Raw genomic sequence first — 16315 nt, 5'->3', positions numbered from 1 at the left:
CCCTGATATCTGAAATGATTTTAAAAGCCCTCATCTTGTGCCTTTGTGACTAAGAGCTGTTACTCCTTTTATCTGGTCATTTGCTTACATGGCAAAGGTCCTAATGATCATGAAGCATTTGAAGTTACCGTTAACTAGCCGCTGTCCCAGATATTTTAAGTCATATCTGCTAAACTCTACTGTTGAAATCTCACTTGACTCCCTTCCTTTGGGATTATACTTTTACTACTGAAGTGATAGCTGTCTCATCTCTTTTCTATTCATGTTCCCCTATTGAAACAACAATGATGACACTGTCTCCTTTTCTGCTTTGAACTTGCTATTTGAAATGTCCTCATCTCCCCTTGCTAAAATCTTAAAACCTTGACCCTCCTAAACTTGGGGAGACAGATTTTAGACTCCCTACTACTCTCCTACTGTGTGCTTAGTAATAAACTCTTTCTTTGAAACCCTAGCATCTCAGAAATTGGTTATTGAGCACTTTGGGCAAAAGAATCCATGGCCTTTGCCCAGTAACAACATTTCACATAGAAGCCCCATGGTTAAATACTCATAGTATAGGACAATTTTTACTCTTTAGTAAATAAATCCTTTATAAGATTGTATTCTTATCTCTGCATAACCAGGTTTTCAGGGTCCTAACTTTACTTCTTAAAAAATTATTCCCTCAGTTCAATGAGCCATACTTTCTTCTTCTTTAAAAGAAGAAAGCATTAGAAAACTTCTAATTAAGACAATTAAGACAACATCATTTACTTACCTAATGCCCTTAGGCAGAAATAAAATCGAGGGACATGGGTTTTGTGAGGAAAAAAGCCTTTGATTAATTAACCATTGGGTCTATGATAAAGTAACCTGGGAAGACTTCAGAAGGCTAGCACAAGCCCTAAGCCACAGAAAGAGAAGCAGGTTCACCTCATCCTTTTCTTTACTCTCAGGCCTTCTAGGCCTTCAGAATGACCAACATCTGCTTCTCTGTCTTCCTTAATCTCCCAACCCACCTCTTCACCTCACCCTCTACTACTAGGATTCCTTTCTTCATCCCTCCTTAGATGCAGTTCCTGGTGAAGTTATAACCAGAGAATATGTTTCCAACACACTTGGTGATGTCTTCACAATTTCTTGGGAGTCCGTGGTTTCCAGACGTTTCCTTTTTTGTTTCCTTTTCATGATTCAGCTCTTTGGAAAGGACTTGAATCGGGTCCTTTTCTCCCTGAAATTCTGTTCTTAACTCTCGAAGAATCAGCTAATGTTAGCTCAGTATCAAATTTGTGTACTCAAGAGCATCTAGTCACTTGAGCAACTGCCGCCTCACCAGATCACTGGTATGGCCAATGCTCAGTCACCCACAGGGCTTTATGATGCAAATGATCACCAGTAAGGCAAGATTCTGTGACATCAATGCATTTCAGCCACTCAACTGGGACTCAGAGGGAGACAGGCTGACCGCATCCCAGAGCTGGGGTGGTTCCTTTTACCAGTGAAGACTATCATTAACTTGACTTTTATATCTTCCATTTTCTAATCAAAATTAGAAGATAGGTAACTAGACTTAAAGGAAATTATTTCCTGTATCCAAGGTATCTCCACAGTGATATGACAGTATCTAACAGACTCCATCTAGCTCACACAAAATAGTCAGTGATATACCTTATTATTACTATTTAACTCATGTATAAATAAAAGTTTAACATAAGTTTGTGTTAGGGTATAGGCATAGACTTGAAAATAGTTCATAATTTCATAAGACTCAAACATTTATTGAATTCCTGCCGTTATCAGGAACAGTCCCAAGCATTTTACATGTAGACACCATGTCTTTGGTCATTCTTTTCTTTGTACTTTCCAAGAGAAGCAGCATTTTGGTGAAGAGGAAAGCTCCTGGCTTCACATCTCCTGTCCCTCATCAGGAACTCTGTTCTTGTCAACACTGAAAGATCTCTCTATGTGACCCTGTTCCAGTCTTCAGACCACATCAGCTACGAATAGCTAGGCCCAATCTAAAGTTCAAATTCTGGGGTCAGCTCCAATCTACCAATGAATCGACCTTTTCTTTTAGGGGTAATATTGGTATACTTTCAACCTCAGCATTATTGGAACCTGTCCATGACCAGGCCTCTCTCAATCTCCTTTACCCCTAATAGGTACTGTCACTAGATCTTTCCCCCACCTACCAATGAGCTCAGCCTCTTAAAAGTCATTCTTTTCCTTCTATGTCCTTCCATATTTATTGTCACAGGCCCTATTCCAGTGGGTTTAGAAGCTCAAATAAATCAACAGTTTGATTCCTAAGGAAATAACATCTCTCTAAGAACTCATGGCCCTCTCCTTGTACAAAATATTTACCAACTCTACAATCAAATTTTCCCCTTCATTACTCATCCAAAACTTTAATTATATTTGGTACAATGTGTGGTATTGGGAGTACAGGAAAGTGAAGTATTTGTCAGTGTTTGGATTGTGTGAGTATGCCTGTGTATTCTGTGTTGTGAAATTGGGAGTAACATGTGTTATGTCTATGGTAAGTGTTAATACTGGATGTATAGAGGTTGTGGGTGTGATAAGTGTTTGTTTTTGTGTGGATAGCTTAAGTGTTATGTCTCTCTGTGTCTCCAGATGTTCCCATGAAACCTAGACTCAGGTGTTACATGTGTAAACGGTGTGTCATAGTCACGTGGATTGTGACTATTAGTTGGATATATAGTATAAAAAATATGTACTTCTCATGCTATAGTTTAGATATTGTATGTTATCTGTATGAGATTATAGGGCTAAAAATGTGTTCCTAAGAATTGGTGACACACACCGGCTTAAGAGAGTATGCATGTGAGAGGAAGATGGTTATAGGACCATGGAAACATTTGAATATCTAAAAGTGTTAGCAATTAAGATGGCAGAGAGGTGAATAAGAGATGTTGATGCCTTCATGGATTGTAATTACAAAAAAATAAGTTCCAAAGAAGTTAAAATAAAGTGTAAGTGTACCATATGAATGGCACACATATAAGTGCACCACCCTATAATAACAAGAAAAAGTGAATGTAAGAGAGTAAGTATGGTGTTATGCATTGAATCTTGTCCCCACAAAGACATGTTCAAGACCTAATCCTGGTCCAGTGAGTGTGAACTTGTTTGTAAATAGAATCTAGAGGATGCCAAATGGAATCCAGGATAGGCCCTAATCCAGTAACATGAAAATCTTTATTAGCAGAGGAAATCTGGACATAGCAGCAGTAGGAGACAGAAGGGTCTAGATGGCCACATGATGTGGGGAGAGGTTGAAATATGGATTTCTAGCCAGTCACCAGCAGAACATTGCAGACACCAGAGAATGCATGATCCTGATGATACCCTGGTTTTGGACTTCTAGCCTACAAAAGTGTGAGAAAATAAATGTCTGTGACTTAAGTCAACCAATCACCAGAATTTTTTATAACATATGGCAAGCTAAAACATATGGGGATAATTGTGTGAGATAAGGAGTATGCAAAAGTGGAAGCTTGAGAAGATATAAGCAAATGACTATGAGTGAGAATATAAAGGAAGGGGAGAGGACAGTGTGGCATAAAGGAAATCAAGCCATGAACGTGATGAAAGGGGCCGCTAAACTTTATGACTGTGGCAGAGTGAAAGTGGATAGATGAAAGTGGATAGATGATAGGTGTATAAGTGTGTGAGGGATATGGAACCTTTTCTAAAGTTCTCTATCCTGCTCTCCCACCCCCTACCTATGAAAGCTCTGTACTAAATATCTTTGGCTTAATATCAAAATCAAATCCTGACTCCATTGGCTCCTTCTTTGTGCACCATTCTGGTATATTCTGTCCTGTGCCCTCTGTCCAATCTTCCCCGTATCCTCTCCCTTTCAGCTGGACGTCTCTTCCACCTGCACCAGGATGGTATCAACAGTATTATAGCCTCTTATAATACCTCACTCTTCCCTTGGATTCTTAGTACCATTCCCATGGTTCTCAGTTTTTTTAAAGTTATTTCTGCATTGTTTCATTCATCCCTGCAGCATTCAGGTGAGAGTATTCTAGTTTGTCTTTTTATTCTTACCTCCTCCTTCCTTCTGCCTTCTTCCTTTCCTTCCTTCCTTCTTTCCTTCTTTTATCCCCTCCTTTCAACCCTTCCTGCCCTCTTCCTTATTTCCTTCCATACTCCCTTCCTCCCTCTATCCTCTCTCTCTTCCCCACCTCCTCTCTTTTAGCTCGTTTTTCCACAGCCAGCCTCTCTAAGACATTAAACTAACTTTTCCCAGTTTATTCTCTTCCTTTTCTCATTTCCAAGGTATTATTCAGAGTTTGGGAGATAGTTTCTAGGGAAAAAATGGCTAAATTCCACAGCTTCCAACTTCTCCTTCCCTTCCCCATCACTGATAGAATGCTTCTTGCTTAACTATGGCTCACTCTAATTTTTGGCCTTTATCTTTATATGTAAACAGTTTTACCTGGCTCTCTCAGGGCCCTGTAATTTTATTTGGGGGAAATCTTTACAGTATTAAAAATCTAAAAGAACTATAACTTTAAGCCCACATCACTATATAATTATAACTTTTGTAACATATAGATTTGTAATAATTATTTACTTCTGTAGCTTGAGTATCAATCTTTGATTCTCATTATTAATTTTGTTAGGCTCAAGGGGCAGAATTTAAGAAAGCCTGCTTTCATGCCACCAATTAAAGGCATTTCAAATATAATGATGAAATTCAGTGCAAGTATCCTCAGAAAAAAATAAAGAAATATAAATTGTATTAAAATCTAAATTTTAAGGAGGATAACTGTAGACATGTTAACATCCACATAATAGGGTTTACATGAGGAAAGAAAAATAAGCAGAGGAGAAGACATATTTATTAAATAATGATGTTGTAGTACTATGCCTGAAAGAAGAACAACTCTGTGGGAACATTGGACTTTTAGCAGTTTGGAGACTTCTCATGGAAATGCTTGCAAACTAGCAGTGTGATTGGTAAATCTAAGAACCTGGATTTCTGCAGCTGAGCACTTGGGAAGGAGCATATTGGAGGCAGGTCCACATCAGATGGTGTCTGCTGGGATTATAACATCAGCAATCAGAGACAGAGAATACCAAGAGAGTGCTATTGCCCTAAGACCAAAGTAATTTAAATATGAGGGAAATTGGAAAAAAAGAAACATAGAACAGCAAAAAGTAATAAGAAAATTAAATCATAGAAAAATGACAAAATATATCAATATTCAATATTAACTGAACCACTGAGAGGCCTTTTTTTTTAGTAACAGCATAGATTGTCTTGTCCTGAATAATTCAATAATTAGTATACTTAATCTAATGTGTGTGTGTACAATTTTATTCTCCAAAATATCAAATAGACATTCCCCTCAAGCTCAAATGGAACATTTACAATACAAAATGATCATTGATTGGCCGTAAAGGAAGTTTCACTCAACTTCAATGTTAAACTGTAAAAGTAAGCATTACACAGACTACATGTTCTGACTCAGTACAATGAAGTTAGAGGTTAATAAGGAAATGGTAAATTTAAAGATCTTAACATAATTGGATATTTAAAAATAATGACAGCAAATTTTAACAGAAATAAAAACAGGTTAGAATTTAATGATTATGAAAATCTTATATATCAATGCTTGCAACATCAAGCAAATGAAGTACTTTAGGCAAATATATAGCTTAAATGCCTATAAAAATAGATGAATTATGAATTAATGAGAATAGTGGAAGGCCCAACTTGAAAATGAACAAGTGAGGAAAGAAAAAACCAAACAGAATAAAATCTAAAAAAAAAAAAGAATAGAAAGAATGGAAAACAAAAATGAAAGCAAAAAGCAGTGAAATGAAAAGTACCAAAAGAGAATGTCAATAAAGAATTAATAGTTTGAGAAGACAAAGTAGGCAAATATCTGAAATTATGGACTATTTAAAAAACACAGAGACATATCAAACCTAGGTCTCCTGCATGGCAGGCAAGAATTCTACCACTGAATTACCCTTGCACCCCTTAAAATATTTTTTGCATAAGAAAGGGGTCATAACTATAGCCACAGACAAGAATAATAAGAAATAAGAAAATATCATCAACTTTGTGCCAATAAATTTGAAAACTGACATGTAAATTTTTAAAAAATATAACTGACAAAACCAATTAAAGAAGAGCTAGAAAATCTCAAAGGCTAATGCCTATAATAAAAATTGAAGAACTATTCAATTAGATGAGAGGTGATCTTGGGTAGTGGTGAGAAGAGAGAAAGAATATTAGAAATCTATGGTGAGAACCTCTCCTTCTGGGATACAAGGAAGTGGCTCCATCAGCAGCTAGAGTGTGGGTAGGATCTAAGAAATGGTCAGGAAGATTCTCTGCCTGTGTCAACAGACCAGGAAATGTACTCTGCTTCCTTACCACTACCAGAAGTTATAGGAGAATAAATGTAGAGAAAGCCACACTAGGTATGTTATTTTGAATGCCGCATGCAAATTTACAGGCTTTGACATAGCGGTATTCATAGGGAAAAATAAGCTGCTCCCACAAAAGTTTACAGGAAATGTTAACTTTTTTCTCGAAGAATTACCATATGCAAGAAGACAGTGAAGTAACAAAAATCACATTGAACCTGTAATAGAGGATTAAATGATGAAAATCTTAATGCAGCGCTTGGATGATTAACACTCAATGAATATATGTCAAGGCTTGGCTATGTGCTCAGTATTTTTGCATAAACTATGCTTATACTAAACTTAAGCTAATTTGTTAAGAAATTATAACCCCATTTAGCTTGGAAAGTCAGCATTTAGCAATAACGACTTGGTAAAACCAATTTGAAAGCATTTGCCTTTAGCACATATTCTGTTGAAATATTTACACATAGTGCTTAATTTTAATGATGGAAGTAATTTTAGTCAATTTCCTTTCTTTAAGTTTTAGGAGCCCACAGTGACAATTCTCATTTGTCTTTGGCAGTCTTATGAAAGAATTGCTTCTCAAAAATTCTCTTGAAAATTGGCATTGCTGTTTCAATGAATATGTCTCCCTCCTCTTTGTTTTAAATGTACTTTAATACAGCTGCTGTAGCAGGCAAGATGCAAAAAGTTGTATCTGTTTTCTGGAGCTGGCTGTCTTTTAATACCTGTGGCATAAAAACTTAACTTCCTATGGTGATAAAAGGATATTTAACATTTCATTGTATCAAATTGCCTTTAGTTAAGTTTCTTTAGGGAAGTTTGTATACTAGGAAAAAGTAATGTGCTACTTATTTCTAATAAACTAGCTCAATCACCACAGGAGATAGTTACTAATAGATGGTTTGCAAGCATGAATCTCTTAACAGAGGCATCAGTTCTAACTGCCTAGCACCAAGATGTGAAATTTTGGGGGATCCATTTAATTTTTTACAAAAACCATTGAACCTTGATGAAGATAAAGTAGAACTTTTATTTCACAAGATTCATTGATTTTTAGAGATGAATAATATCTTGAGGACATCAATTTCACTTCCATTATTTAACAGATGGGGAAAGAACATTACTTTGTGTCAAAGAGATCATTATAGACAGAGATAGAAGGAGGTTCCAAGTCTCTTGATTTCTAATGCAATTTCTGCTGCACTCTGAGGCTTTTTAACCACTTATATATTAAGTAATTTCTTCATGTAGTTGGTGGTTTGACTAAAAAAAAGGAAAGGGAAAAAAAGGGAAGACAGATTTCTTACATTTTTCCCCTCTGTTATAATTTCTTAATTTTCCTGAAACTGCAAATATGACTAAAGTTTCTAGTTCAAACTATACTCTTCTCTTTGCAAGCTATTCTGAAAACTCTCATTTACTTCATAACTCCAGCTGTCACCTCTGTGCAGATGGATCTCAAATTTTTATCTACAGCCTCACATAGCCCTTGTCCCCTTTAAATTTCAATTTATGTGAGCAAGCACCACCACAGGTGTTAATATGCAAAACAAAATACATAAAATGCTGCAGAAAAAGAAAGTTCAGGCATTAATAATGAAGGATTTTTATCAAGGGGAAATACTGCAGTAGGGGGAGGGAGCCTATTGCAATAGGGCAAGCCCTCCAACAACAAAATCTACAAGCGTTACAAGGTCAGGCAGAAAAGAGCTTTTCTTTTATTAGGAGTAGTAAACAAGACTAGAGGATATAGAGTGTGGGGGAGTGGGCTGAGTAGGTGCTGTGATCAGACAGTTAAGCAGGAATTGTGGGGGGGGTGGGCCTGGTTAGCATATTTTTTGGAGAGCTTCTTGAGGAGAAGTTGTTCAGCATCCTAATGTTTTCTTATTCTCAGGGTCAATTCAAATTTCAAGGACTGGTGTGCAGGAGAAAAACCTAACTAATGTCTGATCGAGTCAGCTTAATAGGCATTTTATAAAGATTGGTCAGTGGGAAGAAAGATTTCAGCTAATCATTTATTAGACAAAGATTAGGAATTTGGAGAGTCTGTGTCCTGCCTTGTCAGAGACAAACAGGGGTTCATCTACAAGACTTATCTTAGTCATATAGGAAAAGAGGTCCTTCTCCCCAGGAGACGAAAGGGCAGGGGATTTCTTAACAGTCATTCTTTGCTAGGATCAGATGGAGTGCAGCATTGTGAAAACAAATAAAGATTTCCATATGTTATTATTTTATTCATGACAGTATTTCTTCTTTGCAATTGCTCCCTTCACATAAAACATATTAGCAAGAGAGCAGAAGTTCTGCCATGGGCATCCCATTTTTAAGGTGACTGCTCTTGATCAAATATCACTACAAACTTGTACAGGGGAACCTATCATCCATGCTTTGGTTTAATGACAAGGCTTACTGAGAGGTATATCAAGACAATTACTCTAGCAACTTGTGAAAACTCTCTTTCTATTCATTATTAACAATCATCAAACTCTTGAATACTTGCCCTCAAAATAATCCTCTCCATCCAACCTACTGGCTTCCATAGAAAGTTCACTGTCTACCTGGATGAAATTTCAAACACTGAGGATCTTAGATACTCAAATGATTCATCCTCCACCATATCCATTCAATTAATCACTCAGTACTTAATTTTTCTATAGATTTATTTTAATTAATTCACTTTTAAAAAATAAATACTCTTTACATATTTCAAAAATCAAAATAATATTTAAAAATATTCCCCGAGAAGTCCTGCTCCCATCCATGTCCAAACAATTACACTTTCCAACCTTCCTTCAAGTAACCATTTTATTATTTTCTTGGATATGCTTTCAATGTTTCTTATGCAAAATCGAGAAAAAATGCCATTAATTCTAATTTTCTCTCTTCTCTTTCACAGAAGGTAGTAGTAACAATAACATTATATTCAACTTGCATTTTAATTTGACTGTGTTCTGGTGTCTTTCCAGAGCAATATAGAATTATTTAATATATAGAAATCTTATATGTTTTTTTAATCAGTGGCTGTGCATAATAGTTTAATCATTTCCTTATTTCTGGAACCTTTGTTTCTTATCTTTTGCTATTTCAAAAAAAATTGTCTTGGGCTGGTGAAAAGGTGGCTCAGTGGCAGAATTCTTGCCTGTCATTCCTGAGACCCGGATTTGATTTCCAGTGCCTACCCATGCAAAAAAAAAATTGCCTCATTTAATATCTAAAGACTATATCATTTCTTGCATGTGCAGTCATCTCTATAAGATAAATTCCTAGTAAAGCAACTGCAGATTTAAAAGGACTATATATCTATAGTTTTGAAGGTAATGGCAAATTCCACTCCTTTCATTTATATATCGCTCTCCCATCAGAAAGTGGTGTGAAGTGTCAGTGGTCTTGCAGTTTTTCATACAAAAGTGGAAAGTTGCAAAGTTTCAGACAAATATTTAAAATTTTCCAATCTAATGAATGAGAAATGAATTCAAGTTTAGATTTTATGTGCATTTATTCTACTAAATGAAGTGAAGCAATTTTTCAGTTATTGTCTTGTGAACTATCCAACCACGTGTTCTTTCATCCTTCTTTGTATTGAGTTCCTGGTCATTATTTGTATAAATTCCTAAGAGCTTTTTAAATAAAAGAAGTAGTCCTTTTCTTCTAGTATAAAGAATGTATTTAAGTGCATAATCTTACTGGAAAGACAAGATATATTTCCAAAGGTGTTTTGCTACAACCTGAGAGAATATACTTTGAGAATATAGAGAAGCAATTCAGATACACATGGCTGTAGTAGTTTCTCCTACTGTGAAGTTGTCTCATTACAGGTGCCCTGAAAAACCTGAATTCAGGATTAAGGAGACTGTGCTGTCTGCTTCACAGCTTCCTTGGGCCTGGTATCTGGGAATAGTGCTAACAGCCCGTATCATTTTTATATGAATGCTTTTCTCCTAATGCCTCCTCTTGCTTTGACATTCTCTTACCTTCTCCAATTATTATCTGAGTTTATTTACCACCTGCCTGATTTCACTTTCCTAAAATATTCCTTCTTTCATTTTTCTGTGCTGTTTTTTCCCCTGAGTGATCCATGCACTCTGAGACCGTGCATCTGACATCTTTCTCTACTGCTCTTCTGTTTTGGCTATTAGTTATGCTGAATTAGCAAACTTTCAGTTTTGGTTCTCCCAGAAGCAGATCATGAGACAAAGATTTGATTTCAAATAGATTATTTGGGAGGTGATCTCAGGAAACATTGGTAGGGAAACGTGGAAGGGAGTAAGAGAAGGAAGCCAATACAAAGTGAGTTAGCCAAATTTTCATTGTGGGCAACTGGAGCTCAATTCCATTGTGGAGCTCTGGAAAATAGTGTAGAACATTTCCATGAGCACACTACCTGTGGGGCAAAGGAATTGTGTTATGTACCAACAATCCCCTCAGTTCTTTATTGAGTGCTGTTCCCAGGGCATGGGAACTCAGCACTTCTGGCCAGCCTAGTGTATGAGCAGAGTGTTCACCAATGTTCAGAGAAAGCCCTCAGGCAAACTACTTGCAGTTGGGAGGTAGGCAAGTGGACTCAGAAATGGTGTCTGCCAAGGGGATATGATTAGGGCACTAACAGCATTTGCCATAGTGGATAACTATTTTCTTGGTATTAGGATTTCAAAAAATATTTTTCACCCCCAAATGAGTCTATTATTCTTCTGAGATTCTTGGTATGATGGTTAGGTTCATGTGTCAGTTTGGACAGATGATGGTGTCCAATTGTCTGGTCAAGCAAGCACTAACCTAACCATTACTGCAAGGACATTTTGAGGTTTGTTAATAAATAAGAAGGCTGGTTTTTAAAATCTTTAGTCAATGATTGCATCTCTGGTTGATTACATCTATGATCAACTAAGGGAGTATCTCCTATAATGAGAAAATCCGATCAGCAGTATTTGTAATTTTCTCATTACATTCTCCCGTAATGAGAAAATCCAATCAGTTGAAGACTTATAATGGATAAGAGAGAACTTTCCCTTCTTCATCCAGTCAGGCTGTCCTGGAGGATCCATTGACAACCTTCATTGGAACAGCCAGCTACTGGCCTGTCCTATGGAATATGGACTCGTGCATCCCTACAGTTTATAAAAATGTGAGACACTTTTATAGAATCTCATATTTACAGATATCCCTTGTGAAAGGTTTTAAAATATGAGGTATTTGAAAGAAAGGAAAGTAGATGAAAGGTTTGTAAATAAACATGCTTTATTGGCTGCACTCCCAGGAAGATCTCACCAAACCCAAGAAGGAGTGAGGTGAGTTCGTGCCTGGGCTTTGGCGAGAGCAGTTTTTAAGGGTAGGGGTTAGGTGATGACATGAAAGGGGTGGCACATTGAACAAAGGATTATTATGCTAGCGGGTTGAGCAGCGGATGGTTAGATGTCCGTGAATAGATGTTTTCTGTGCAAGGACCTTGATTGTAACGGTTCACCTCTCATTCCGGTGTGACTTCATGATTCCAGGCATAGAGCCCTCCCTTATTCCCCCGACCTAACACGTTGTTGGTGCTATTTCTCTAGAGAACTCTAACTAATATTTGGTATGCAAAGACTTTGGAGAGGTGATGGATCATTTGGCATTACGATCATTGAGCCTTCTGGTAAAGAAGGGATCATTAGTCTGACTTCCATTTCTCAAGACATAAAACAGGTAAGACCTGTTAAAGGTGAACTACAGTTGCCCTTCACAGGGTTCAGAGGCAAGGAAGGACAGTGAGGGTCCTGAACAAAGATTGTCTTGAGTAAACACAGCTTGACACAGATTCTAGGCAGATGCCCTTGGACTCTAGACAAAGGTTTCATAGTCAATAAAGGAGGCAGCTTTTGATAGAAGACATGGCTAATGCTGAAAGTCCCCTCAGAACACTATTGCTAGGGCAGGATTGAGTTTCGGTAAGCAATGGCTGAGCCCATGAGTGTCAACTCCAGAAACAGCCTTAGCCTGAGAGGGGTTGACTATCCCTCAAAAACTCTGTTTTTATTCATTGAGCTGGACTAGCACAACAAAAGCATAAGTTGCACTGTGCTGTGATACTGGTTGGCAGCAAGAAACGATGGCAGTGGTGGACTCATGGGACCTCTGGGCTCTTCTGGCTGGGGTTGCTAATTTGGATAGCACATCCTGTACTCTGCTCCTGGACTGCAGTAACACTTGTTTTGCTTTTATTTTACCTTGAATAATTTAGGGGGAGTGAGAAATTTCAAGTGAAATAGACTTGCAGCTATTTAGAATATGAGGGCTCGAATAATGAATTGAAAGGGAGTAAAGAAATAGAGCCATAATTGAACTTTGAGTTTGTGAAGCAGGCTGTACTAGTTAAATAAGGAAAATGATTTAGTGTTAATCCAGTGAATTTGATTATTTTGTCAGGCTAGTGGTAAATTGTAATGAGTATGATAGCACATTGCAATCCTGCGATGGTGTTTTACATCAGAGACATAAAGCGTCTCTATAGCTCCCTTGCATTGGCCAACATTCTACAGGCACAATTAATTATAATGCAGACTCTAAAATTTTTATGCGGGATGGAGGATTTTATGATGTACAAAGAAAATACTCGGCAGGTATCCCTTAGGTTGGTTCCATTAATAGTTTTGCAAAGAGTTTTAACATCAGATTCCATAAAATTTTCAGGTTGAACCATTAGTAATCATAATATTCCTGACAACTCTTCATGCAGTAGCCTGTTTCACTTTCACTGAAGAAACATTCACCTCTAACTTTTCTGCATCTCCTTGTTTTATTTCCTTCAATACAAGTTTATAAAAATACAAATTTTCAGCTTAGAGGACAGCTGGTTCTACAACTCTTTAAAATGCTAGCTTTAATTTAATTTGTGCAGGTAAAAATCATTATTTCTTTAGCTTAAATAGTTTAATAGAATTGAACTTGATTTTGCGTGTGTGTGTGTGTGTGTGTGTGCACTGTATAGTGGGAGTCACATTTCATACTTTTTCCATGTGACCATCCTGTTATTGTAGCACCCTTTGCTGAATTCTTTTTTTGAGGGGTGGGGGTTGGAATTGCCCTTGCTGGTGAACTTGATCTTTAGCTAGAAACTTTTCTTCTAGCTCTCAGTTGTTGCTTTTTAAAATTTTGTGTGTGATTCTAGACATTTTCCTGTGACTTTTGTTTATTTTCAAGTCAATTTTATTGAAGTGTAAGCTATGTATAATAAATATCATCCATTTAAATTGTATAATTTGATAAGCTTTGACAATGGTGTATTGTGAAACTACCACCAGACTAAAGACACAAATCTTTTGCTACGTACAAATGTTTCCTTGTGATCCTTTGCACTCCATCCCTCTCTCCACACTCAGCCCCTCACAACCACTGATTTGATTTTTGATTTATCAATTATTTTGCATTTTCTAAAATTTTATATAAATTGAATTATACTGTACATTCTCCCATTTGTGTCCAACCCCTTTAACTTTTCCTATGACTTTTTTTTTTTTTTTTTTTTTTTTAAAGGAAAGACAGAGAGAAGGAAGGAAGGATAGAAGGAAGGAAGGAAGGAAGAAAGGGAAACATTTTTAAACATTTTCTTGTTTTATTGTATTCTGTTTCTCCGTTTTTTGTTACATGGGCTGGGGCTGGGAATCGAACCGAGGTCCTCCGGCATAGCAGGCAAGCACTTTGCCCGCTGAGCCACCGCGGCCCGCCCAAACTTTTCCTATGACTTTTAAATGAAGCAGAAGACTAAAATGTAGCTCTAAATGTTAAAGTCTATGAATAAACCCTGATAGCTTCAGCTGAGAACATCAATAGGAAATTCATGAGTATTTGCTCTGGTAAACATTACTAATATGAAGGCACAGTGGTCTGAAGCCATTTGCATGCCAGAAAAACATGTTCTTGAATTTAATTAATTCCTGTGGATGTGGATACATTGTAAGTGGGACTTTTTAATGAGGCTACTTCAGTTAAGGTGGACCTACTTTATTCAGGATTTGCCTTAATCCCATTATTGAAGGATTAATTACTAAGAGAATGAAATTCAGACAAAGAGAGAAAGCTATGGAAGCAAGAAGATGAAATCAATGAAACCCAGATTAGAAGGGAGAGACCAGAAGATGCTGCCATATGCGTTGTCATGTGACAGAGGAGCCAAGGCTCACTGGCAGATGGTCTTCAAGAAGAAAGCATCTCCTTGATGATGCCTGATTTGGACATTTTCTCAGCTTCAAAACCATGAACAAATAAATTCCCATTGTTTAACCTGACCCATTTCATGCTATTTCCTTCAAGTAGCCTAGAAAACTAAAATAGAAGGCTAATCATAAATTTAAGTGAGAGGAGTCTTGTGTATAAATATCCATATGTAAAAATATTGAATGAAACTGCACTTTCTCTACAAATGTGAAATTCTATGGAAATATCAAATACTTAAGGATATTCAACTTGGCTATTAGTTCTTGGTAGAATTTAAATGATTCTAATGAAGATACAGGTTAAATGAACACATTTCCTGCTGCTAGGAATGACATCTCATAAGATTTGGGCCAGTGAGTTTGTCATTTGTTCTCTTTCATATTCTTTCTTTATTTTCCCCAAATGTTGAGCATGTGCTCCTATATTGAATTGATTTATAGCAGCAAACCTGGATGTCAATGGCCTAGCTACCATGTTGGATCAAAAACTTGGTTTATTAGAGAATAGACAATTTTCTGGGTTTCCCCACCTTCCACCCCTGATCATTCAACAGCAAATTTGGTCTAAACTATCATTTTCACATGCTTATTTTAGTCAATTAATAAATGCTAGTTTTGAAATAAACATTTATATAGTTTCATATCCAGTTTTAAGTCCTTTACAGACATTAGCTCATTTAACTGTACATTTCTATAAATTTCATCATTAGCCTCATTTTACAGTCAAGGAACCTGAGGCTAAGAGACTGAGTGACACACCGAATGTCAAACCACTGATAAGTACTGGAGTCAGAATTCAGATCCAGAAGAATAGTTCCAGAGTCACACCCTGAAATCACATTGCTAGGCTGTCTCTGGTCATCTTCCTGTCCTTTATGGTTTAGGCTGCATGCACTCAGCCTTAACCTCTGTGTGTTACCTTCCAGTTGTCATTTCTGATGATATCTCTTTGCTGTTCCACTTAAACCAGAATTTCTATACTTAGCAGAAGTTAAATAAGAAGAAAGAAGTGGTGGTGGTTGAGGGTGTATGCAAATGTGGGTGTGTCTATAATAGTGACGTAGTGAATGGCACCATTTGGCACTTCAGAGTTTGGTGTTTGCAGATAATTTCAGTTTTTCTCTAATAATTGTTTTCAACCAAGAGTCAGAGCAGACATTTTCTGAGATTTTTTCATTAATCATCCATCTTACACATGCAGAATTCATTGAGAGTGTCATTTATTTCGACTTGGCATTGGCTGGTCTCTGCAACTGTGGAGGGCAGTGGGAGCTATGGAGAGTTTAGAAGAATAATGAAAATGATTGATGGGTTGGAAGTTGGGAACCTCTGAAGAAAGGATGAAAGAAACTAATAAATGCCTATGGACAGACACAAAAGTCTGTGTTATTTCAGAGAATATGTATATCCACTGAAACAAAGGATTTGATGGCACAAGCCTTTGGAAGAAAAGTTAGAAAATGTAGGGATTATGTCCAGCCTATGATGCATTGGCTTCTTCCTGTGTCTCTGTAACAGGTAGTGGCCCATAACTAACTATAAAACCGTGTTAGGCAGTACACTGTAATGGCTGCTGTTCATATATATTTGTCCCATCTGGTATTCAAATTTTGATTGAAAGAGTCAGGTAGGAGCCACCCAATTCACATATCTTTAAAAACAATATTTGGAGGAATTCTTTAACTCTGGACTTTTATTGAGATTGACTAGAATTCACTTTCCGTAAT

At 36.9% G+C, this 16315-nt stretch overlaps 1 protein-coding gene across 1 annotated transcript in view; it reads right to left on the bottom strand.

The window, feature by feature from the left end:
* Positions 1-1319, bottom strand: part of LOC143673299 (uncharacterized) — a 53314-nt gene extending 51995 nt beyond the window's left edge. The window contains exon 1 of the mRNA XM_077147612.1: positions 1015-1319. Coding sequence (XP_077003727.1) covers positions 1015-1042 — 28 coding nt within the window. The 5' untranslated portion in view covers positions 1043-1319. The remainder of the gene's footprint in view (positions 1-1014) is intronic.
* Positions 1320-16315: the final 14996 nt, after the last annotated feature.

Source organism: Tamandua tetradactyla, unplaced genomic scaffold (assembly GCF_023851605.1).
Source record: "Tamandua tetradactyla isolate mTamTet1 unplaced genomic scaffold, mTamTet1.pri scaffold_91_ctg1, whole genome shotgun sequence".
Classification (NCBI taxonomy): domain Eukaryota; kingdom Metazoa; phylum Chordata; class Mammalia; order Pilosa; family Myrmecophagidae; genus Tamandua; species Tamandua tetradactyla.
The sequence above is the reverse complement of the archived record's forward strand: the minus strand, read 5'-3'. Positions and strand labels throughout refer to the sequence as shown.